The sequence below is a fragment of the Nyctibius grandis genome, chromosome 27, assembly GCF_013368605.1.
Source record: "Nyctibius grandis isolate bNycGra1 chromosome 27, bNycGra1.pri, whole genome shotgun sequence".
NCBI classification, from domain to species: Eukaryota; Metazoa; Chordata; class Aves; order Nyctibiiformes; family Nyctibiidae; genus Nyctibius; species Nyctibius grandis.
The window spans coordinates 1,631,467-1,653,835 of NC_090684.1; the positions used below are offsets into that span (position 1 = coordinate 1,631,467).

Genomic DNA, 22,369 nt, shown 5'->3' on the forward strand with positions numbered 1-22,369 from the left:
TGTGCCATCAGAAGGTACCTGGGAGTCTGCAGCCTTCCCAGCCACTCCTATTGTACAAACACATCAATAAATAAGTGGTGTCTGAATTTAGCTGTGCGCTCCTAACTGATAGCAGAGCCCTCTCATTTTTTCAGGTCATCTAGCTCTGAAGTTGAAACAGTTTTGCTGTTGCATCCTTCTCTTTGGGAGGCAACCAAAGAAGTGGCTCTTAGATTTCTCTTTCATTTTATTTATCCCTCCAAGACCAAGGACACAACTTTAAAAGCAAAACAAAGGGATATTTTGAATGCGGACGGTTACAGTTTCCAGTGCGGTGGGTCAGCAGCAGCAGGAGCTGGTAATGACTGAGGATGCTCCTGTCTGTGTATTTGAACAAACCCTCCTTTGAAAAACGGAGAGACTCGTACCTCTGGGACCTCATTTCCCAGGTAGGAAACAGCAGCACTTTACTATCAGCAATTGCCGGGGTGGAGATGAGAGCCCTTCCAGGTCTTTTTCCCCCTGGTGCTTTTCAAGATGCCTTTTGCTGCTGCCACCGATGAGTTTTACATCTCATCTGATGCTTCAGTACCACCTGGCACTAACCCCATATTTACTCAGAGTAAAAGCCCTTCCTTTATTTCCTAATTACCATTTTGGTTTCTCTCCTAGAAATACCACCATAGTATTTAGGCTGTCCTGACTTTACATAAATTACAGCTAGAGGGGGTGTTCTCCCTGGAAATAAAGGCAACGCAGGCTCGGTTTTGTTCCCCCTAAGCTTGGTCAGCGTTGCTTCACCAACGACCTCTTGCACCTACTGAGAGCAGCTACTACCACCCGCAGCTGCTCAGCTTTAGGGATGCTTTTTCTTAGGGACATGGTTTATTGGTGGAGTTGGCAGTGCTGGGTTTACAGTTGGACTCGATGATCTTAAAAGTCTTTTCCAACCTAAATAATTCTACGATTCCGTAATTTCATCACATTTCAGATGAACAGTACTGCAAATAGCATTTATTTGGAATTAAAGTTTAAATTGAGCATCTAGTATATCTCGGGCACTGTTTGCTTGGTGCCCCAACGAGCCGGACCTGCTGCAGTCCTGGTGATGGATGGAAGGCGTGAGCAATGAATCCAGCTCGCATGGTCGTATGACATCCATAAATGGGAGGGATAAATTGCAATCAGCAGTCTGCAGATCTGGACGGAGAAGCTAATCTTTGTACTAAATTACGAGACTTATGCTTTAATGATTTTTATTGGTGTTTTGTGGCGCTGCTGTTTATTATAGTTAAGCACTTTGGATGGTGCAGCAATGAAAAGCAGTCAATGAAATCAGCCGGGTTAATGAGACTGCGATGGAGTCCGAAAGCAGTGATGGATAGGAACAGGAATATGGCTAGTCCATCTCTGTCCTCTCCTGCTCCTTCTCTTGTGTTCTGCAGCTATTTGTCACTCTTTACGTACTCAAATGGGCATATTTCCAGAAAACCAAAGCCAGATTTGAGGACATCTCATCGCTTCAGGGCACCAACGGTAGCTGTCTAAAATCACACTTCGGTGTGCTGGACCGTACCTGCTGCAGACACGAGTGACAGGGCCACGTCCTACAGAGGTGTGTAATTAGCGTGTTGGTTTCCCATGAAGGACGGTGCGATGCGCTGGTGCTGCAGAGCTCTGACCCTGCTCTTTCTGTCCGGTCCCTGGTGAGATATCATCTCCGTGGATCTCGTTCTTTCCATCGCAGGAAATCACAGGAGGAATTACTTTCAGAGACAACAAAGGTTTTTATTTAGCGCTTGTGCTGGGGCTGTGGAGTGGTTTCCTGCCTGCGGTGCTCAATATGCTGCAAACTGTTTCCAGGTCACACCAGCAGCTCCGGCCGAGCATCTCCTGGCTCCCTGCCCATCCTGTGCTGAGTTACTTTCTTCACATTTAAGCCCCCGTTCTTGCAACTTAGAAAAGCTCCAGCTTTTTGTAGGCATCAGATTTTGCAGATTCTTGCTTTGTTTTTCAAGGCAATTCCTTCCGACTCGTTCACCCTCCGGTATTGCTGCGGGAAATATGCATCTGGGGAACAGTTTCATGGAAAAATGCTTAAATGACTTGATTTACATTGTAGCCTGCCCCTTAAAACTAGATTAAAGACCTAGTAATACCCTACAAAGCGCTGAGCAGACAGAAGGTAGCAAATGAGCACAGCCTTGATTAGATTTGAACCAACAATCTTGAAGTAAAAGTTTAAGGCATTAAACTGTTCAGCAATCTCCCCACCATATGGTTTGCTTGAATGTGGTCATGTGTATGCTTCGTGTTTGCTTTATTATTTGAAGATATTGATTTTAGTGGAATAATCATACTAAGCAATTTGTTTTAATATACCACTTTTATTAACAGTAAGTCACAGTCGCAACAACCATGCATCTTTTTTTTTAAGATTTCCAAAAGCTTTTTAAAATAATATATATGATCTACAGATCAAAAATCTGATATTCTTGGAGTTTTTTTCAGCTGTGTCTCCCTGAGGAATGGCTCTGCTGAGTGTAAATGAATAAGCAGTAGCTGTGCAAGGGGGTAATAATCAGCAAGGCACCCGTTAAATGCAGTTGTAAGGATTATGAAGAGGCAAGACTTTGCCCAAGTTCAAAAAAAATATATATTTGGTCTTTAATTCTGAGAACTATATTTAAATAAGACTTAGAAAAAGAATACAAGCGCCTAGATAAATAGTAGTGTAGAAAGGCTTCAGAGAAGCTCTGATGTAGAGATCGAGGCAGTAACCTCTCCAGAACAGCCTTCGCACAAAGGCTGCCTTGGTAGCAGCCTCAGGATGCCGTTTCTGAACCACGACTGAAGGAAGCATTTCCTGCCCCGAGAGTTACAGTACAAATATAATAACGTGCAAAACCAAACACAATAAAACAAATAGATGACAAGTTCTTAAGGAAATCGCAATAAGGATGATAATATTAGGGAAGTTTTTGAGCTCTTTGCCCTTTCTTAGATGAATCACAACCAGTTTGTTCCTCAGGAGCTGTCTGCTGGGAGCAGAGAGCTTGTGTCCTGCGTTAGCAGTGGACAGGAGTCCCCCTTGCTCAGCCCCGGTCAGGGGCTGGTTTTGTGGGGATAAAATCCACGTTTTGTGGGGATAAAATCTATAGAATCACTTTTCTGTCACATTTTGTTTCAGTGTGTGCCCAGCTGTGGGGTGGTGATCGAGGCCATCAGCAGTTAAACCCCGGGCAGCTGCCCCAGGCTGGCCCAGGTGTGTGCTGGGACATTAATGTCGGGGTCACTATAAAAGGGAAAGCTTGTGGGGATGGGGGGCTATTTGCTCTCCTTTCTCTCCATCTTTTTCCTTCTTCTCTGCAGTTATGATCCCTAGAGGACCTTGCCACTGCTCTATGAGCTAAGTATAATTTTGTATCTATTGTATTAGCATTGATATTGGTTTTCTTATTTTATTAAATCTGTTTAAATTTCAACCCACGAGTCTCCCTCCTTTTCCCAATTCCCTTTTCAGCTGGGGAGGGGGCTTGGGTGATAGAACAACTGGTTGTTTTTTAGCCCTGAATGTGGGCTAAATGGAGACAGAAGGTTATTAAAATGCTTTGGAACTCTTGAATGGCAATGGATAGGTGTGTGTAAGGTGTGATTTATTTGATAGGATTTTGTATAGAAATAGTCCTCTAATGTTACACATCCTCTGGGTCAGCAGTGCTGGTGTCTTGGGAGGATGGTGGGAAGCTAATTATTTCATCTGTCCAAAATAGCAGCTTTTAAGAGGTGAGGAAATGACTACACCAAAACTATTGTATGCCATCTGCCTGCTAAAATACTTATAGAAAACACGTTTCCTGGCATATAACTTCCTAGCCATATGTATATTGCATCATTCACAATTAAATTAAATCCCCCTTAAATACTTGGGCAAATTCCCAGTCTATGTGAACAAGCCTTCATCACCTTGGTGTTTGAAATTAGGACACTTGATCCTGTAAATATTTAGCTGAAATTGGCTCAGCCGTTGTTAAACCTATACAGTTGATAGGGACTGCTACAGGATAATTCAAGTGCATGGTTCTTATTTTGGTGGTTAAATTTTTAACTATAAAAATTTGTTAGGGGTCTGAAAGGAGGAAATAATTCTACAGTGTTTGTTTGCAATGGGCTTAGTCACTTTAAAGAGGTTTAAATGGAGAGTTGTATCAATGAGAAAAGGTGTTCTCTTCTCATTGAATAAACTACTCTGCAGTGAGTTCTGAGGCATGGTCTGACATACTCAGGTCCTGCACACAGTGGGCACAAGTATTAATGAAACCCTACATCTTCGGCACGGGGAATGTCGTTTAAACGCAGCCCAACTTCCACTGGAAACCAAACCCGTGAGCTTCCCGTGCTCGCTGTCTGGCAGACCCGGTCATCCTCTATTTTTAGTCCAGCTCTCTATTTTTAGTCTGCTTTTGAAAGGTGAAATAAAACCGGCAGCCAAGCCCGGATGATTCTGTTGGTTTCTTTCATTCAGGAGCCTGGAGCAGCGTTGGAGGAGAATGGCAGGAAACCCAGTGGGGTGGGGGGGACCCCCGGGGTGGGCAGGAGGGGCTGGGGGCACAGGGGGACCTGCCATGGGGCTGCGCCAGCTCGTGGTCTAGACCTCTGCTGCAACTCCCATGCAAACAAGGGGCTCAGCACGAGCTGCTTTGTTTTAGTCTTTTCCTACAATTCACTTATTTTTAGTACCAAAATAAAATTTCGAAGCATTTCTGAGATTTTTGCCGTCACTGGAGCAGAGCGGCCCCGAGCCCTGTGGTGCCAGAGGTAGCTTGGCAGCTCTTTGTGATGCTTTTCAGTGTGATGGGATGTTGGTCCTCTCCAGATGGTCTCCTGTCTTCCTAGGGGCTGATACTTTGAAATTTCAACTTTTTATTTTTAGTTGTGGTATTCAAATTCTCACTTCAACAGTAAACAAAAAAAAAATCTGTTATTTAAATAGGACCTTTGTCTCACTCTGCTTTTCTCATTTCATCTTCTGAATATATTTTCTAAACTGATACGCATGCAAGCCTGTGTTATGTACCGAGTCGTGCGCTTCCCAATGTGGGCATGTGTATTTGAGGGAGGAAATAAGAGAAAATGTGTGGTGGGAGCTGTTGGAGACAGCTGGGGTGTGTCCACACTCGGGTTTTACACTGTTGTAGACCAGGATATTTTGGTCTTTGATAGAGCTGTATCCCTCTGTCATACAGTAATAGATTACTGAACATAACAGAAATCTTTACACAGATGTTGGAGCACGTTTCTTAGCTGCAGATGTTTCCTTCCAAGAGACATTTTCCTGTCATAGAACCACAGAATGGTTTGGGTTGGAAGGGACCTTTAAACATCATCTCGTCCAACCCCCTGTCCTATGCTAAAAGCAAAAGCTACTGGAATTTTGTCATCCCAGTGAATGTGTGTACTGGAAATGCTCTTTGCGGGTCTCTGTGTACACAATACTACCCCAGGTTTTTTTCTCTCTCTTAATCCTGTTGCTGACCGTAGCCATATGACTGTAGAAGTGTAATGGGGGCATCCACAAAAAGATAATACATGAGCAAGTGCTTCGTTGTCCTTCCTTCCATAGCTCTTTTCCTGGCCACCTCATTTTTGATTTCCTCTTAGCAACAACTCCTTTAGTGATCGCACCATTTAGCTGTCAAAGAAAAGGAAGAATTCAGACTTAACCGGAGTTTAGTTTCCCAAGTGATCGTATCTTTTTTCTTTTTCTTCTCCCCAGAGGCCAAAATTGCTACTAAGATATTTCTGTTCTCTTTGGTGTCCCCAGACATAAAAATCAACACCAAAGTATTTTTAAATTAAAAAAAAAAAAAAATATATATTTTTTTAAATCTATCCTTTTGGAGATATTTGTGTTTCTTTAAGGCCATGTTAGGATGCATTGACTCAGCCCTGTTTGCTGCCTGCTGCAGAGCATCCCTTGTCCTGCCGGCTCCAGAGCTGGTCCCCCACGCGTCTGCGGTGCAGCCACTGGAGATCCGGAGAGCCAGGGCCAGCCACTGCCACCTGGTGAAGTTCAGCCTGGTAATAAAACTGAAGTCAGGATTTCTATACTGTTTTTAATTTTTCTATAATGTGTCATTAATGGAAATGAGCTGCAGGAAGTTGTTTATTAGTCTCGAGTCCCTCTTCTGCTCCAGGTTTTATGCAGAAGTTTTTGCCTGTGGGTTTTTCTCTCCCCCAGACCCTCTCTAAACCATTTCATTTGTGCTCTCTGGCCGAAGCCAATTTAGTGAAGCTAATGGAGTTACTTCTCTTCAGGTCAGTGATGATTTTTGCATCCTTGAGTTCCTTGCTTAATTTGCTGAGAAAATGCCAGATTCTGAAGTCAGTTTCCAGAGTTCCCCCCTTTCCACGGCGCTGGCCACAGCACAGCCCTGGGACCGTGCGTGGGGCTCGCTGGCAGTGGCTGGACCTGGGCTTTCTCCACTTCTCTGCGCTCATCAGAGTGTGTTTACTTTGCTTTGAGGGAAGTTTAGCAGCAGGCTCCACTGTAATCCTTCCTTCCAGCTGGAGCACGTTGTATCCCTGCCTTCCCTTCAACGGGAAAGCAAGCAGCTCTCAGGAAAGAGTTAAGCCCAGGGAGGCTTTGGGATCCTTTGCTGGGGAGAGGGTTGCTCTTTTGTTTGTTTTGAAGCGCTGGCAGGAAAGTAGGGAGGAGAAAATTACCTAAGTGATAGTGAGGTTGCCATGAACTATATAAAACTGTGAAATCAAATCGGAGAAACTCCACCTCGCAGTCTTGAACTATAAGCACAACCCCTGAAGAGAAACCCACCCCACAACCGAGTGATCTCAAAGCCTTGAACTAAAACCAAGCGGCTCAGAGCTGCTGCAGGACTGAAAACCCAAGAGCTGTCACAGCCAGAGCCAGTTGTAGTGGGAGCTGCGAGCAGGAATGCTGTTCTTGGGAAGTTTAAAAATAATGAAGTGGAGGCAGCTTCTCTGGATCGTGTTCTGTGTTGTGGAGTTGTCTGGTGAGTATTGGCTGAAGCAAATACCAGGGTTACAAGCACGGAGTAGTAGAGCAGCATGAGACTAGTGCATGGGGTAACTTCTTTGTAACTTCTGCAGCAGCGGCTTGGGGGGATGCATTTTACTGAGCGTTCAGTGGGGATTGCAATTTCACGTGAAGAACGCTGCAGGGATGTTTCACAGACCTGCTCTGCATCAGGCATCCACGGCGATGTGCTGCAAACGGAAAACGCTGCTGGTTTGAAAAGGAGAGCAATGGGGGTGTAAGAGCTCCCTGTAATACCACAGGTAACACGAGGGGATGCAAAGCTGTAGAGTGCAGCCACAGCTCAAGTTGTTTCCCAGTCTGCGTTGGTGTGAATTAGCCTTACTTCTGCTTTGTGGGGGGAACTAAACATTTTCTGAAAATCAAATGAATCTCCATAAATATTAAAATCTCCTATTCCAGCTCTTCAAATATTCATCGTATGAAAAAGTGAATAATACTACAGAGATTTTCTCTAGATAGTACATTTAAAGGGTTATATTTTAAGGAAATATTATCGTTTTTGTCCCAAACCCAACAACCATAAAGTAATAAAAAGGGACTAAAAAAAGTGAAGCAGCACTCTGTGCTGGGACAGGAGCCAGGACCCTGCGGGTGTCTCCTCAAATGTAATTTTTCCTTGTTCACATGAGTGTGAGCAACTAGATCTGTTGAAAGAATTTGCTGTATTTTGTTCTTCTGTTTCACGGTGCTCTTTTCATGTTCCCTTTGCTGCCAAGGTATATTGCTCACCTGAGCTGCTGTGCCTGACCCTCCAGTCTATGTTAATTTTACAGGAAGGAAAAAAAAAAAAAGAAAATCTTATTTGAGAGAAATAAAATTCAGGACTGTCTGGTTGGGCTGAAGCAAGCAGCGAGCGAGGGTGTGAGACAAAAGTGTTTACCTGAAACGTACCTTGTAGTGCAAAGAAAAAGTGATAGAAAAAGTGATAAAAAGCTTTGCCTTCGTAAAGACAAAGGTACCAGGTGACAGGGGGTTTAATGCTGCAGAATGTCGCTCCTTTTGCCGGCACAGCCAACACTCGTGTTTCTGCAGGATATTCCAGGGCTTTATTAGCACTGGCTGGAAAGCAGAGGGGGGTTATTTCTGTTCAGTGGAGCCGCTGTGCAGAGGGGAGAAAACCTGGGGAGCTGCCCCTTGGGGCTCTGCACGCTCCCCACCTCTTTGGGGAGCCCGAATGCATCAAGAGGAGGTTTCAGTTGTGCAGCTCCCCATGGACATATCCCAGTTCTGGGGGTTTCTGCTCAGGTTTGCTACTGGCTCCCCCAGGACAGCTCCAGCTAAAAGCACACATTTTACAGGGGGGGAAAAAAGCCAACCACGTGCCACGCTGGGCTGGGTGCAGGTCTTCTACCGGTGCCACGCGTGGATGCGGCGTGGGGAGGCTGGGTACCAAGTCGCTGCTGACCTCCAGAGCAAGGAGCAGCCTCGCACGGAGCGAATCGCGTGTGAAATGCTCAGTTCTAGGGTTTGCCTGATCCATTGGGGAAACCGCTGGGTTGCTTTGAGTGTGGGAGAAGCTTACACTGGTCCCTGCCCCGCAGAGTGGGCTGATGCTCCGGGGCTGCTCGGGAACCCTCTGCCCACGCAGTGCTCCGATGCTGCGAGCAGCTTGCAGTGGCAAAATGGGGTATTGATAAACCATGTGCAGAGCTGTCCTGTGCTTGTCTCAAAACTTAATGGAAAAGAAAGTACATATTCTATTTGTTCCTAATACAAACACATTTTTAATTTTTCTCTATTTTATTCATCTCTGCCAAACTTGATTTTTTTAAAAAAATCTATTTTCTTCTCATCTTAAAACATTCTTTCTTTCCTTCATTCCTTTTACAAGATCTAGAAAAGCTCTAGATATCAGGGAAGCAAAAGGGGCTTTAAAGCTCACAGCCACTGGAGTTTAACACCCCTTAGAGGGCTGCATGTAACTGCTCAAGCCAGGAGCAACCTCGGTCCCTGGGAAGGTGCTGGGCTCCCAGAGAGGCCCTGAGCCCAAGAACCCCCTCGGTGCAGCAGCTGGGGTTCAGCGGGGCGGCTCGGGGGGCTCCCTGCAGCCCCCTGCCCTGCGTGACCGCGGCCCCACACCCATATCCTGCGTGGGAGAAGGAAAAAGGGGGAGGGAAGGGATTTTTATCAGATATTTCCAGAGGGAAGAGGGCTCCACCCGCTTGAATTCCTGCCACATGTCTGAGAGCAGGAAAACTGGGAAGGCGTGAGTAACGCGGGCTGGGGCGCTCGAGGAGCTGCTGTGGGAAGGGGGTCGGCTGCAGGGTCGGAGCTCTGTGTCCTGCGGTCACTCACCCGCTGGTACCAGCGGGGCCGCGGTGCCGTAGCTCAGCCGCAGCCCTTGCAGCTTCAGGTGCACTGGCTGAGCTTGGAAAAAGACTTTGTTAAACGCACAGAGTTTAAAAACTGCCCTCGCACAGGGCTGCCGTGTCAGAGCGCTGAGGTGGGCACCCAGAAAGCTGTACCGAGAGGTTGGGGTCTCAGCTTGTAGCAGCACGGGAGGTGCTGTCAGGGGATGCCCTGTGGGTTGCACCTTCCGCCGTGCCGGGAAGAAAACCCCGTGTTTAAATTGCTGTGGGTGAAGAGTAGGGCAGGAATTACGGAAACTTTTCTCCTGTTTCATGAGTCTTTGCCGCTGCGGCGTTTTGCCTTGTATGGTCCTTGTTTAGTGCCCAGTTGGACCAAGTCAACTACTTTAACATTTATATTATTGCTTTTTTTTTTATTTGATTTGAGCTGCGATAATTCCTAAGCCCCCTTATTAAAATATCTTTAAAAATCAGAGGCATTTACTCTTTCAGGTAAACACAATAGGCACTGTGACGTATGGTTTTATTTCACACATCTGCCTGTTTTGCTCCTGCATGTTCTAGCACTACCAGGTGAAGATTTCTCCAAGGTTGATAACTGGCTTGACTTAAACTCTCAAACCCTCCATACTACCAAATTGACAAAGTTTAGCAAAGCTAGTAAAAATGTGTGCTGCAATAAATGACTCACTTTAGCTGAGTGGATTATCCAGCCCACATCTGGATCGTTATTTATCTTCATGAGTCCCAAGGTTTCAAAAAAACTTAGCCATGTTTTCTATAAAAGTGCCTGCATACGGTACGATGAAGGAAAGAAAAAGAAATACTATGTGACAGGTCTTCTCAGAAATTACACTGAGCAATAATCCAGGCTTCAATTTATGATATCCAGTGGTGAAAGGACTTTGATTAGAAATACCTCTGGTGCTTTGCAAACATCTGGAATAGTTCAAAGGTGCTTGGGTGGCTGTGGCACTTGGGGAGGTCAAGTCCAGGCGCTACATTGTTCTGGTGATGTAAAGTTTCCTGCTAACGTCCATGCGAACACAAAGCTGTGTTGGAACATGGATTTAACTTTGTGCTGCTCATGATTCTGGGCATGCAGTCATGCCTCCTGCTTTTGATTTGTTAAAATCCATCAGAAAACCTTGGTGATTTAACCAGTTGGAACTGAATTGTCTTGGAGAGAAGAAACTTCTCCCTTAAATAAAAGCAGTGCCAGAACCTAAATCCCAGCTCCAGACACCTGCGCCGAGCCCTCGGCAGGGCCCCCGCCTCCCCCGGTGCTCCCGCACCCGGAGCAGCTGCAGAGGGGATGGGATGGATGGGAAGGGATGGATGGGGCGGGATGGGACGAGATGGGAAGGAATGGATGGGACAGGACGGGATGGGATGGGTGTTGTGGTGTTGCACAACACGTAGCTGTGTATTTAACGGGAAACACGTGCCTTCAGCCCGGCCGCTGCCCTGACACCGGGGCCGGGGGGCTGGTCAGGACCTGTCAGTGCTGCACCATCCCAAAGGATGAAGTAACTCTTCTTGGAGCTCGGGCTCCCCTGGGCAGAAATGCAAATGAAACAACACATTTTGTATGATTTGCTCTTTAGTGTCTGGATAAGAATCTTAAACAGCAACAGCCCTGGAGCAGAGGCTGAAGCTGTTTGTTAAGAGTGGAAATAGCTCTTAAGAATAGAAAAGGTTAAGAAATGGGAAGAAATGCATTTGCACTGACTCATATAGTTCATTTCAGCAGGAAAAGCTGGAAGTGTCATCTCTGTAACATACCAGGAAGCAATATATAAACTTTAAGTTAGAACAGCAAACCGTTCTCCAAACAGTCTGTTTTACCTCCAAAGATGTTTTTGCTCATGAGTCAGAGCTGATCCCAAGCCAATGGGAATGTTTCTGTTTACTTTGAGATCGTGCCTGCAACTGCAAATCCAACTTATTTTTCCTGAGGCACACAAGTGATCTCTTCCAAGGCCTGAGTCTTTCCTCCAAGGATTATAAACCCAAACTACTATGAAATCCAGCTTTGTGCAGAGCTTTGTGCATCCCTCGGTAAGCCCGAGGATGGGGCAGGATGAGGGCAGAAAGGAGCCTGATCTTCTCCAGTGCCGCCCAGGAGCCCTGGAGCCTCTGCAAGGGCTGCACCAAGGTTTGGTGCTCACCCAGCTGAAGTGTTCAGTCTCTGAGTATAAGTCTAAGCCTGCTGCCATTTTGGGGCAAGAAGAAAGTGAATTTGTGAAAGCAGCTAATGCCTCCCTGCCCTCAGGGACCCTTGGGGACAGGCAGGGGCTTGGGGCTGGGATGGGGGGTTGGCAGCCCCTAACACCTTCCTCTATCCCCAGGCAATGCTTTTGGGAGCCCAACAGACACCCCCACACCAACGGCAACGAAAGACACCAGCAGCATGGCAGCCACCGGAGATCCCAGAGCCTCCAGCAGTGCCGAGCCAACGCCAGAGACGTCTGGTAATCACTCCCCTCACTCCCACCATGTTTCCTCGTAGCATTTGCATTAATAATCAGATTTATTGAGTGCACAGGCTTGCCCTATGAAAGTGCACAGTCGGTGCATGGGTTGTGCTCTCAAAAAAGAGCCTGACAGTATGGTCAAAAGCTTTAATCCTGTCCAAAAACATCCCCCCTGGGGCAACCTAACACTGCTGTCTTCAGGACGGGCAGCTTAGACCCATCCTTTTCAAAACAGCCAGGAGATGATGGGACAAAATGCTCATTAATCTTTTATCTCAACATACCTATTTGCTCAGCAAATAGCACCCATAAGGGGTCTGCCAGCCTTTCCGAGAAGAGGCCAAGGCTCTGAAGAGCTCTGAAGCAGGGAACCTTGCGCAGATGTGCGGTGCCCTACTCTTACGCTGTTTGAGAGCAGCACAGCATTTTGAGGGCTCTGGGTCAAGGGGGAGACGAGGGCGATGCCGAGGTCGGGCCATGGCATCCTTGCTGTGGTACTGCGTATGCCCAGGAAATTAGCCCATTGTAAACAGATTAGGAAGCCCATGTAACAATTAGGCAACTGAAGCAAGTCTAATGCGCGTTTCTTACACAGCCAGTAACGCGTTCTGGTACCGCTGGCTATGACAAATCAATATTGTACTTCAGTCATCGCAATGCCACGCATTGATTTTAGAGGACTTAAGCTTTCTCGTGTACCCTTTTCATCGCATTTCTTCCCAACTGAAGCTGCAGCCGGGTCCCTGGCATCCAGCCCCACCACGCTGGTGCTCAGCAGCGAGCGGACGAGCCCCCAGCCCAGCCTAGCCCCCACGCAGTCGCTGGGCACCCCCTCAGAGCCAGACCACACGAGCCGAGGGGTCCCCACCACCGAGAGCCCGGCGACACAACCCAGCGTGACTGCAGAAACCCCAGGGTCCACACCGGCTCTGATGAGCTCTCCTGCCACCTCGGAGCATCCTCCCATCTCAGCTGCCACCACGCCGCTGCACACGGGCAAGGACATCCCGAAGGTGAGGATGTGGCTGGGGACCGCAGGCTGCAGGACCACGAGGAGGCTGGACTTGTTCTCTGATACCACCACTGTGTGTTTTCCCTTCCAGCCCATCACATGCCACAATGTCAAAGAAGTGAGTGACACTGGAGCCATCTGCTTGCAGCTCAACGAGTCCAACACTTGTGTGAGTTGCAGCCCGGGGGCGGACACGCAGAAGGAGGGGGGCTGCAAGCAAACAGCCAAGGGCAGGTTCCTGCAGTGCTCTCAGGCTTGCAGCGATGGGGTCACCAACCATACATGGGGGGCGGTTTGGGGTGTGGAGCTCACGCTGTTATCCCTGGGACACAGCATCTGAGCTGTGCCAAACTGACATAGGTGGGGATGCTCCCAGCAGTGCCAGGGGGATCCTGTGGGGATGCTTCCAGCAGTGCCAGGAGGTTCCCAAAGGGATGCTCCCAGCAGTCCCCAGGGAAATGCAATCTCCTGGTTGCATGAAACCTCCTTTTTCATGGTTAAGCTCTGGGGTCAGTTTCACTTCTGAAGTATCTCCCACCATGTGTAACAGGAAATTGCCTTTGTTCTTCTTCTTCCTCTTCCCTGTTGGGAATGCGAGCGCCTTTTTTTTTTGTCTTGCCAACTGCCCTCAGAAAGAACTCAGGGCATCTGAAGGAGCACGGGCAGCTGATCAGTGTCTGCATGGAGTCCTAAGGGAATCCCAGGCTCTCTGTAATTGCCCTTGGCCTTGTGCACCAAAAATGAAGCATTTATAAAAGCAGAAGAGGGTCCGTCTGAGACACTGTTGTGGCTGGGAGGCAGGAAACCCTTCACGCTGGAGGTACAGCCCGCAACAGAGGGCAGAGGGTGCTGGAGCTTGTGGGACAGCAGACTTGGCAATGCCCTGGGTATAAAATGACGATTAATTTTACTTCTGCTGCTCAGCCATACTGCCACCACTTAGGTGGAGTGAATTCTTACCTGGCTTCTCTCTGCAAGTTGGTGATTAAATGGCATTTAGACTTGCTCCTGCTTACAGGGATTGCACTTTAGCCAGAATTCGCATGGAAACTCCTCCGGGAGCGAGTGATTCTGATCACAGATGCCATCTACAGGGCAACGGCCCCTCCTGGGCACGGGGTGTGTGCCTTACATACCTGCACACACCTACACGGATGCATACATCACACACAGAATATCCTATAGAGTCATATCTAATTTCACACACTCTTCACCCTCCCTCCACGTGAAATGAGTCAAGATGCCCCACTTCCAGCCATGTTTTTCTGGGAGCCCTCACCCCGCAGCAGACCTCTCCCGTGCCTCAGCAATCCCCGAGTGGGAAAAACCAGCTCAGGCTCAGCAGCCGATGGACCTGGGAAGCAGATAAGAGCGTCTGCGAGGAGAGCAGATAGGAGGGACCGTGCCGTGCCTTGCTTTCCTGCTGGCCCTTCCCAAAGCAAATGAGCAATACGCTGGCACCCAGCGCTGCTAATTGCAAAGGGAAATTCTGACACTCCGATGAGTTCTTTCCACAGCAGAGAAAGGAAAATACACACTTGGGTCTCTTGTTCCATCTTGGCCTTTCTCACCCCAAGCCAAGCTCTATAGAAACAGCTGAAAATGATTTGTTTGTTATTCTCCCATGGATAAGTTTCCTCGTTTTTGTGTGCTAAGGAGATGTGGCAATCTGAGCACAACGCTGAGGCGATTCTAAGGCAAAGAGAGGACGGCACTGAGCTGCCCGGCTCTGCAAGACAAGAGGGTTTGCTCCTCTTTCGCAGCCCCACGTTGGTGGGAACCTCCCGGGGAGTGAGGGGAGGGTAGGGGCAGGACACAGGATTCAGCTGGAGCCAGTGTCTGTCTCGAGGGGTGGGCACAGCCACAGCTCAGATGATGTCCCCAGCTGGGAGGATGTTGGGGAAGATGATAATGTCTTTTAGCAACGGTGGGCTCTGTCTGCGAGCCTGACTGTGGCTGAAAATAGACCCGAGGAGAAAGCCTGTCCTGTCTGATAGAGGAATTGGCCCACAGAAGGGAAAGGCTGCAGCTCCTCACTCCTCTTCCTCTTCCATCCAAGAGTTGCTTCAGCTCTAAAATGTGAGAAATTTGTATTTTTTTGCCGAGCCTTTGATCAGCAACCTAGCAAAAACATTGAAGACATTTCCTAAACAGGAAGGCTCAATGCTTCTTTGTTATTTCCCTCCTTTCCCAGCCCCTGCCTGGGACTCTGAAACAATGGGGCTCTTCAGGCGGCTGTTTCGGAGGGACTTGCCATGCAATTCAGATCCCAAATTTAGCTTTGTTTAAATGCCATTTGCAAGAGTTGCCAGAAATATCTTCATTTAATTTCATCTCATAAAGTTAAGAAACAAGAAATAAGCATCTCCATTTTCTAGGTGTTGGTATTGGAGCCCGAAGCAGTGGTGAAGTGGGAGGTGAAGGGCTGACGCCCAGCCCAGCGCTGTTTGTCCCTTGTTGCTTCTGCTCAGCTTTGCACAGCACAGATCAGCCACTGAAACACAAAGGGTGAAGGCACAGCACTACCTGTAGTATCCTCAGCATAGCTGAGGTGAAGAATTAATCAGTTTGGTTGGTTCAATGGCTGTTTGTTTGAAAATTTTGCAGAAACACTTTTTAGAGATGAAGGGCTCGGACTTATGGAGTGCAATATGTGAAGAGAGCACCCACCGCATTCCCTCCCCCTGCCAGATCAAACTCGCTAAATCCGAGGTGGACCACGACTGTATGCTCCTCATCCTCGTCGGGGAGAGAGGTCAGTGGAGTAAATTCCTGTGGCTGTCATTGGTACCGCTGGATGATGACCTCTATGTGGGCAATGAGAGAGGGGCGTTTGTGGGGAGAGGCTCTGGAACACAAATCCCCTGTTACAGCCTGGAGGATGCTCCTCTCCGCAGCTACTGCTCTTCCTTCTGGGGTCTTGCTAGATCCAGGGAGCCATGGCGTTGCCTCTGGAGCAGCAAAGGGGCTCACGGCTCCTCCATGGTCAGCGATGGCCAGGCTCTTCAGTGCTGCCATGAGCTGCAGCGTGACCCTCTATGTAATGTGCCTCTCCTGTTTTCAACCTTGCAGATCCTGCTACAGATGTGCTCCAGGAGTCTCACTGGGAAAAGGTAAATTCCTTGAGCAAATTCAGTTCCTTGAGCTGGGAAAAACGGGTGGCCTGAGCAGCTGCAGAAAGATGTTTAGACAGTCAGTTGAGGCTGGGGCAGACGGCTGAGACCTGAACCTGCCTCCGCCTCAAAGGCATTTGTTGAGAGTTGGCACGTGAGATGGTTGGAGCCAACCATGAGCCGTGCAGCGAGGCAGCGGTGCCCCGTCAGAGCACTGACACAGCCACTGAAGGCAGAAATGCTTGAAATAGTTACTGTAAAATTTGGTAGCATTTTTGTAAAAAAAGGACTAGATCCCAGCAATAACTCTTAGGATGTAATTGGCACTCTGCTTCCTCAAAGTACCACACTGACATTAATTAATTCCTCCTCTCATCACGCCAGCGAGGCTGCCATCGGCTTGGAAAGCCAAGCTGCAGGTGCCTGTGTAAACGGCAGCCAACGGAGCTGCAACAGCAGCGCACAGAGATCCCAGCCGTGCAGATGCATGCTCCAAATCCCAGGGCCTGAGCGCTCTTGTCCAAGGGAAAACATTTCCCTGTGCCACGGAAGACGCTGGGATGGAAATGAGACCACGAGGATGTGAGAGCTCACAGGGCAAGCACAAAGCTCAGGAGCTGGGCTAGCAAAGCCCAGCTTTGTTTCCGTGAAGTTTAACAAGGAGGTGAAGAGCAGCATTGTTTTAAGCCCTGTGCCTGTTCAGCAGATGCATGTTTCCTGCTTGTCAGACTCCCGGCTCTCTTTGGTGTTTTTTTCCAGTTTGGAATAAAATCCCTTAAACGGGGGAACGTGAGGAACCACCAGGACTTTTCTCAGAAGACCCTGATCGCCTTGGTCACGTCTGGACTCATGCTGGCGTTCCTGGGCTTGGCTGGGTATTTCCTGATGAAGCGGCGGAGCTGGAGCCCCGCAGGAGAGCGGCTGGTCAGTGCTTATAGCTGGCAGGAGGGCAGGTAGAGAGGAGCCCCGAGCAGTCTGGGGGGCCTGGGTGGGAGAGGAGGGGGCTGCTCCGCACCCTGCGGCTCCGTGTGTGTCCCCAGGGTGACGGGACAGCTCGGACCATGCGTTGTGACCCTGGGCAGCCTGGTCGAGGTGAAGGGCAGGAGCAGGGAAGCCAGATCGAATGGGGTGAAGGGAAACCTCTTGCCTTCTAAAATTAACCCTTAGCTGGTTGCTGCTGTGGGAAGACCGCCCCTTTCTCGCTCGTACTTCTAGGTCTAACGCTTATTTTTGCTCAGCAGTAAGAACTCATCCAGCAAGACCTCTCCAGAGACACTGAACCTTATGAATTTGTCATTAAAAGTGACACACTTTAACTTTCCATTCGCTGCATTTGAGTTATGTGTCTGTCTTGTACCGATGCTGTAATAAAGGCTATTTCTCCCCTGACTTTACAAGCTATGGTAATAAAATATACCAAGACAGAAAGAGAAAGAAATTTTCTATTTCCATTTTCCCCTTTCCAGGCATGCTGACCGCTGAGGACTCTGCCCTACCAGTGACTTTCGGGGACGTGAGCCCTCTGTAACGTGAGGCCGGGCCATGTTTTTCCCCCATCGCTGCTCGTGGGCACGTGCACGGTTGTGTCCTGGGGAAGGATGACAGGTTATTGCAAGGCCAGGAAGGATGTTCTCAAAACATGCAGATGGGAAGTCAAGTGCATGTGTCAGAGGCAGGGATATCGCAGCCTGGGCTCTCGAGCCCGCTGCCTCTGGGTACCATCTCCTGGATACTGGCAGCAAGTGAAAGGCAACGTAACCGTGTGGCTGGGAGCTGCCTGTGTAAATTCAGGGCAGTGTCAATCCAGTTTCTGGGTGAGATGTGTCCAGCACACCCACCTCGCTGCCACGGAGAAGGAGTCAGCAAAGGGGCTGAGGGGAAGCTCAGAGCCTGCCCTGTGTGCAGGATGCTGCTGTGCAAGTGAGGAGCGGGGCTGGTGCCAGCATCCCTGCTCCCACCTCTGCTGCCAGCTGGCGATGTCCACCGCAGCCCGGGACCACCAGCACCCATCGCATTGCTGTCAGACCTGCCATGGTCCAACACACGGGGTGTTGTCGTGGTGGGGGATGGAGGCAGCTCTGCTGTTGCTCTGGGTCCTCCAGAGGCATCTGCTCCTCACAGCAACATCCGTGTGTTCACAGTCCCCCAGCTCTCGAGGCTGGTGCTGCTGGAGGGCAGTCCTGCACTTCTGCTGGGACCTTGCTGCGAGCTGTACATCTATTTACAGGCTGAAAGAAGGATGGGAAAGGAAAAAGAGGCAATTTCCATCGCTTTCATTCAGTGGTGATTGTTACTTGGCCAAAGTGGGAGCAGAGGTGGGCTGTCACGGCATAGCTTTGCAAACCCAAGGCAGGGTCAGCTCCAAAACCTAGTTATGCAAAAACAACACAACCTGACAGCTTCTCTTTTCAGGTCCAGGAGAAAAAAATGCAGTTCCTGGCTGGTTTTCTCTCCTTGTCTTGCCATGGCATGGTTCAGGCCCTCTGTTCCCCTTCTCGTTAGGTTCCCATGCCTGAGGTTGTTTGTACCTCCTGTCCAGGAAGCGCCGGCAGCCAGCCAAGCCGCTGCCTGCAATCAAAGCCGCTTGCTGTCAGCCCTTTCCCTTCCCTAACTCTGCCTTTGTTATTTATGTACCTGTTTAGGCTGAAGACCCCTACTACGCAGAAAACGGTAGCCAGGGAAACACGATGTTGATGATGCCCCACCAAGAGGAACCCGAGCTGCAGGAGAAGCCAAACCTCAACGGTGGGACTCAGGAGAACGGGACCGGCCAAGCATCCTCCAAAAACGGCCACTCAGCCCGGCAGCACAGCCCCGCCGACACCGAGATGTGACCAGGCGAAGGGTGTCTGTACCGCGATCTAGGAGGGGAGCAGAGAGACAAGGGAGGGCAAGAGATTTCTATGGACAGTTAGGGAACTGCAGACCTTTTTTTTTTTTATTATTACTATTTCTGTGAAGAACTTTATGATCAGCCTAAAGCACATTCAGCTCCAGAGCTGCCAAAGACCTGCTTCTCTGCTGCCTCCCACTTCTCCCTGCTGACCACACAAGACACTTTTCCGCAGCTGTTCTCTGCTTTTGTTGTTAGAGGAACATAATGAGAAATGCAAGTGCCCTTAGCCCTGAACAGCTTTGCAGCAGAGGCGGACTCCAAACAGCCAAAATTTTTGGTGGCAGTGTGTTAGGCTGATTAAAATAGTTAAATTGGGATTTCAGTGACAAAAGCCTCTCAGGTTTCAGATAATTTTGGGTAACAGAGTTGTTTTTTTATCCCCTCTTTATGTTTGTGTGCAGGATTTCTTCCTCTTTTAAGAACATCAGGCATTTAACCCCCCTTCTTCTGCTTTGTGTCTTTAGTATTTCCTACTCCAGCAGAATTTGCTGAAGCTCCGTGTAAAACTTTCCACGTGGAATTGAAGGTTGAAATGTGAATAGATCTCAAACTTGTTTCTTTTTCCATCCTACCAGTACGCAGGTAGTTGTTTTAGAGTGAAAACCTTCCCCAGTCTCTTCATGTCAGGGACTGGAGATGGCGTTTGACGAGGCAGAGCCCCGTGAGATGGAGAATCTGTGATATGGCCGTGGGCAGGGGGCTGGCAGCCCATCGCCCTCCCTCTCGACACGAGGGTACTGCCTGGGGTAGGGCTTGGGGAATACAACATGACAAAGGGCTCCCCGTGGGACGAGACCTGGCTCCGTGACGGGTGTTTCTCCCTCTGCATCAGAAGAAAAATCAGTATATTTGCTTTGGGAAGTGAAGGCCGGCACCCCAATCCCACCAGCGGGAGCGGGTCCTACCAAGCTCTGCGCTGGTCCTGCTCCCGAAGCAAGCAGTGCTGCACGCCGTGTAATAAGGACAAAAACGGCCCTTGAAGCTGATCTACCCTCTCAACAGTGAATTTATCACAACATTTTCTCAGTGTTGAACACCTGAGAGGAAAGCTTTTTTTTTTTTTTGGTACAGTGCTTAAAGGAATGAGAGCAACGTCCGTCATTATCTGGTGCTGCCTGCATGGGCGCAAGAGTCATTTAAACACGGTTTAAAATATTTCAGGTTTTGTTTGTTTCGGTGTGAATTGCTTCTCCCAAATCTCATTGTAAATAATCCCAGTTTCAAAAAAAAAAAAAAAGAGTATTAAAAATCAGCTTCTCTGTTGTGTCCTTGGCACACCAGCGTGTTTATCCCACCGGGACGCGTGGCTCTGGCTGCGCCGTGTGCCAGCGCGATGAGAGGACAACGCCTCGCAGAGAGGTTGTTTCCCAGCAGAAATACCATGACTAAAGGCTGTGGCTTGTTCTCTGCACGTTTCCCCTGTCTTTCAACAAACACGTTTGCAGGACAAGTGATGAACATCACTTTATTAAACCCTGTTTGTTTGATTTTCTGATGTTTAAGGTGCCCAGCTAATTCCTGGATAAATAAATGAGACTCCAGTCTCATGGAGTGATGTGCAGGGCTGGGGTCTGACCTGACATCAGGGGGTGTGTGTGTGTATGAAGATGAAGATGAAGATGAAGGCTTCCTCACTCTGCACTGTGCAATACCCAGCCAAAGGCTTTGCAGGGCGATGCCCAGCAGCCCTTTAGTGCCTGTTATTGCGAGGATGCTCGAGCTCCACTGCAAGCAGGAGGTTCGGGGCTGGGTATCTTTACTGACCCAGCCCTCTCCTCTCTGGGATGCCCCACTGTCCTGGTTTCGCAGGGATAAAATTATAAAATCAATTTTCTGCTCCATTTTGGTTTAGTTTGTGGCCAGCCATGGTATGGTGATCAAGGCCATCAGCAGTTGGGAGTTAGCCAGGTGCTAAAGATCTGAGAAAGGAAAGCTGGGGCAGCTGAGCCGGGCTGGCCCACAGGTGTAGCCTATAACATCAACATCACACTCACTATAAATGGGGCAGTTGGGTGGGGCTTTTTCCTTTGGTCTTCTCTGCCTCCACTTAGTGGTTGCTGTCCTTGAAGAGTTTCACCACCACCACCACTACGTGGGCTAAGTATAACTTTGTGTATGTAGTATTAGTATTGATATTGGGTTTTTTATTTTATTAAATCTGTTTTCCTTTTCCCAGTTCCATTTCTTGGTCAGGGAGGGGATACTGGGTGATAGAACTGGTTATTGTTTAGCCCTGGGTGCATGTTTCCTGGCATGGGCTCACGGGCAGAGGCACGCTGGGCTCTTTTTGGGGTCTGAATACAGCTAGAAACCCTCGCTGCCAGGTTTGTTGTAGTTTGGGGTGCTCTGACCTCCGCAGCCTGGCTGCAAGGGAACACAGGAAGATGAAGTTACTTTCCTGAGAGCCCCAGCTGCTGCAGAGCACAGGGGAAGCTCTCCAGGGGTTTGATTTGCTCTGTGGGGCAGGACGGGGAGCTGGGGCTGGCTTTTTTTTTTGGCAGTTGTTTATCTAATCAGCACTTGCTGTATCAAAAGTAGGAGATCTAATCAAGCATCAGGTGCATTTTTCACAGCTCAGGGTATGTCCTAGAGCCAAGCAGAGACAATAAAGTTACAGTCAATTGCTTTGGCAAAACAAAAGCTTTCTCTAAAACATCCAGATTGCTGGAAGTGCCGAGCGCGGCAGTGGCCGGGCCGGGGCCGAGCCAGCGGAAAAGGCTGCGCTTCCAGCTCAGGAAGTTTTTTGCCTGTGTGTAGACACAGGCAGGCTCAGCTCTGGCCCTACTGAAGTTTATTATTATAATTCCTTCCTTATCAAACGCCTTGCATTCCTTCCTCGCTGGTCCCACCGTCTGCCAGGCAGCCGCCTCCTCTCGCCATCCCACGCTGCCTGCGGGCTCGCAGCTGCTTTTTGGCCACTTTTGTGGGGCTGAATCCATCTCAGCTCCCACCAGCGACCTGCTGTCCCATAAACATGGATCAAGGTTGATGCAAGGGTCCTTGCCTGGTTCAGGCTCTCATGTCCTGCTCATATACAGTGCATATATAGTCTGTTCAGCTGGTGGGGATCCCTGTATCGGTGTGAAACGCCCTGATGAAAATAATCAGCATGAAAGCATCCTTTGGGGAAGAATGGTGGTAAATACAAGGTGTTAAATATAAATATAAATGTGACACAGCTGCTAAATAACATGTCCATGTCCTAGCCTGAAACAGAAGCAGGAGCTTCCCATCAGGGCAGCCCCCGAATCCTTCTACAGTTTGAAATCAAAGATATTTTCAGAAAAGAAGAAATACCTTCATATCTGAGCTGCCATAAATGCTACTGTGAGTTGAAGGTGGCTTACTCTGTGTATTGCTGAAACCAATCAAATTTATCAGAGCAAACAAGTTTTTAATTAAGTCTTATTAACTATGTCCCTCAGTGGATCTTCCATGTCTTGTATAATAAAAACAGCACAACCCTCGCAGCTGAGAATACTCAGCGTTGAATTCATCAAGG

General features: G+C 48.7%; 1 protein-coding gene across 3 annotated transcripts; it reads left to right on the plus strand.

The window, feature by feature from the left end:
• The first annotated feature begins 6,753 nt into the window (after positions 1-6,753).
• Positions 6,754-19,311, plus strand: CD34 (CD34 molecule). 3 transcript variants are annotated; one of them, XM_068419471.1, is made up of 8 exons: positions 6,754-7,013; positions 11,721-11,843; positions 12,576-12,859; positions 12,950-13,027; positions 15,466-15,613; positions 15,931-15,971; positions 16,731-16,895; positions 17,213-17,826. In XM_068419471.1, the coding sequence occupies exons 1-8, from the start codon at positions 6,935-6,937 to the stop codon at positions 17,213-17,215; spliced, it is 921 nt and encodes a 306-aa protein (XP_068275572.1). In that variant the 5' UTR covers positions 6,754-6,934; the 3' UTR covers positions 17,216-17,826. The 3 variants fall into 3 exon arrangements, with proteins under 3 accessions (XP_068275572.1, XP_068275570.1, XP_068275571.1); XM_068419469.1 differs by lacking the exon at positions 17,213-17,826 and adding an exon at positions 18,614-19,311 and having other exon boundaries at positions 6,755-7,013; XM_068419470.1 differs by lacking the exons at positions 6,754-7,013; positions 17,213-17,826 and adding exons at positions 9,205-9,266; positions 18,614-19,311.
• The last annotated feature ends 3,058 nt before the right edge of the window (positions 19,312-22,369 follow it).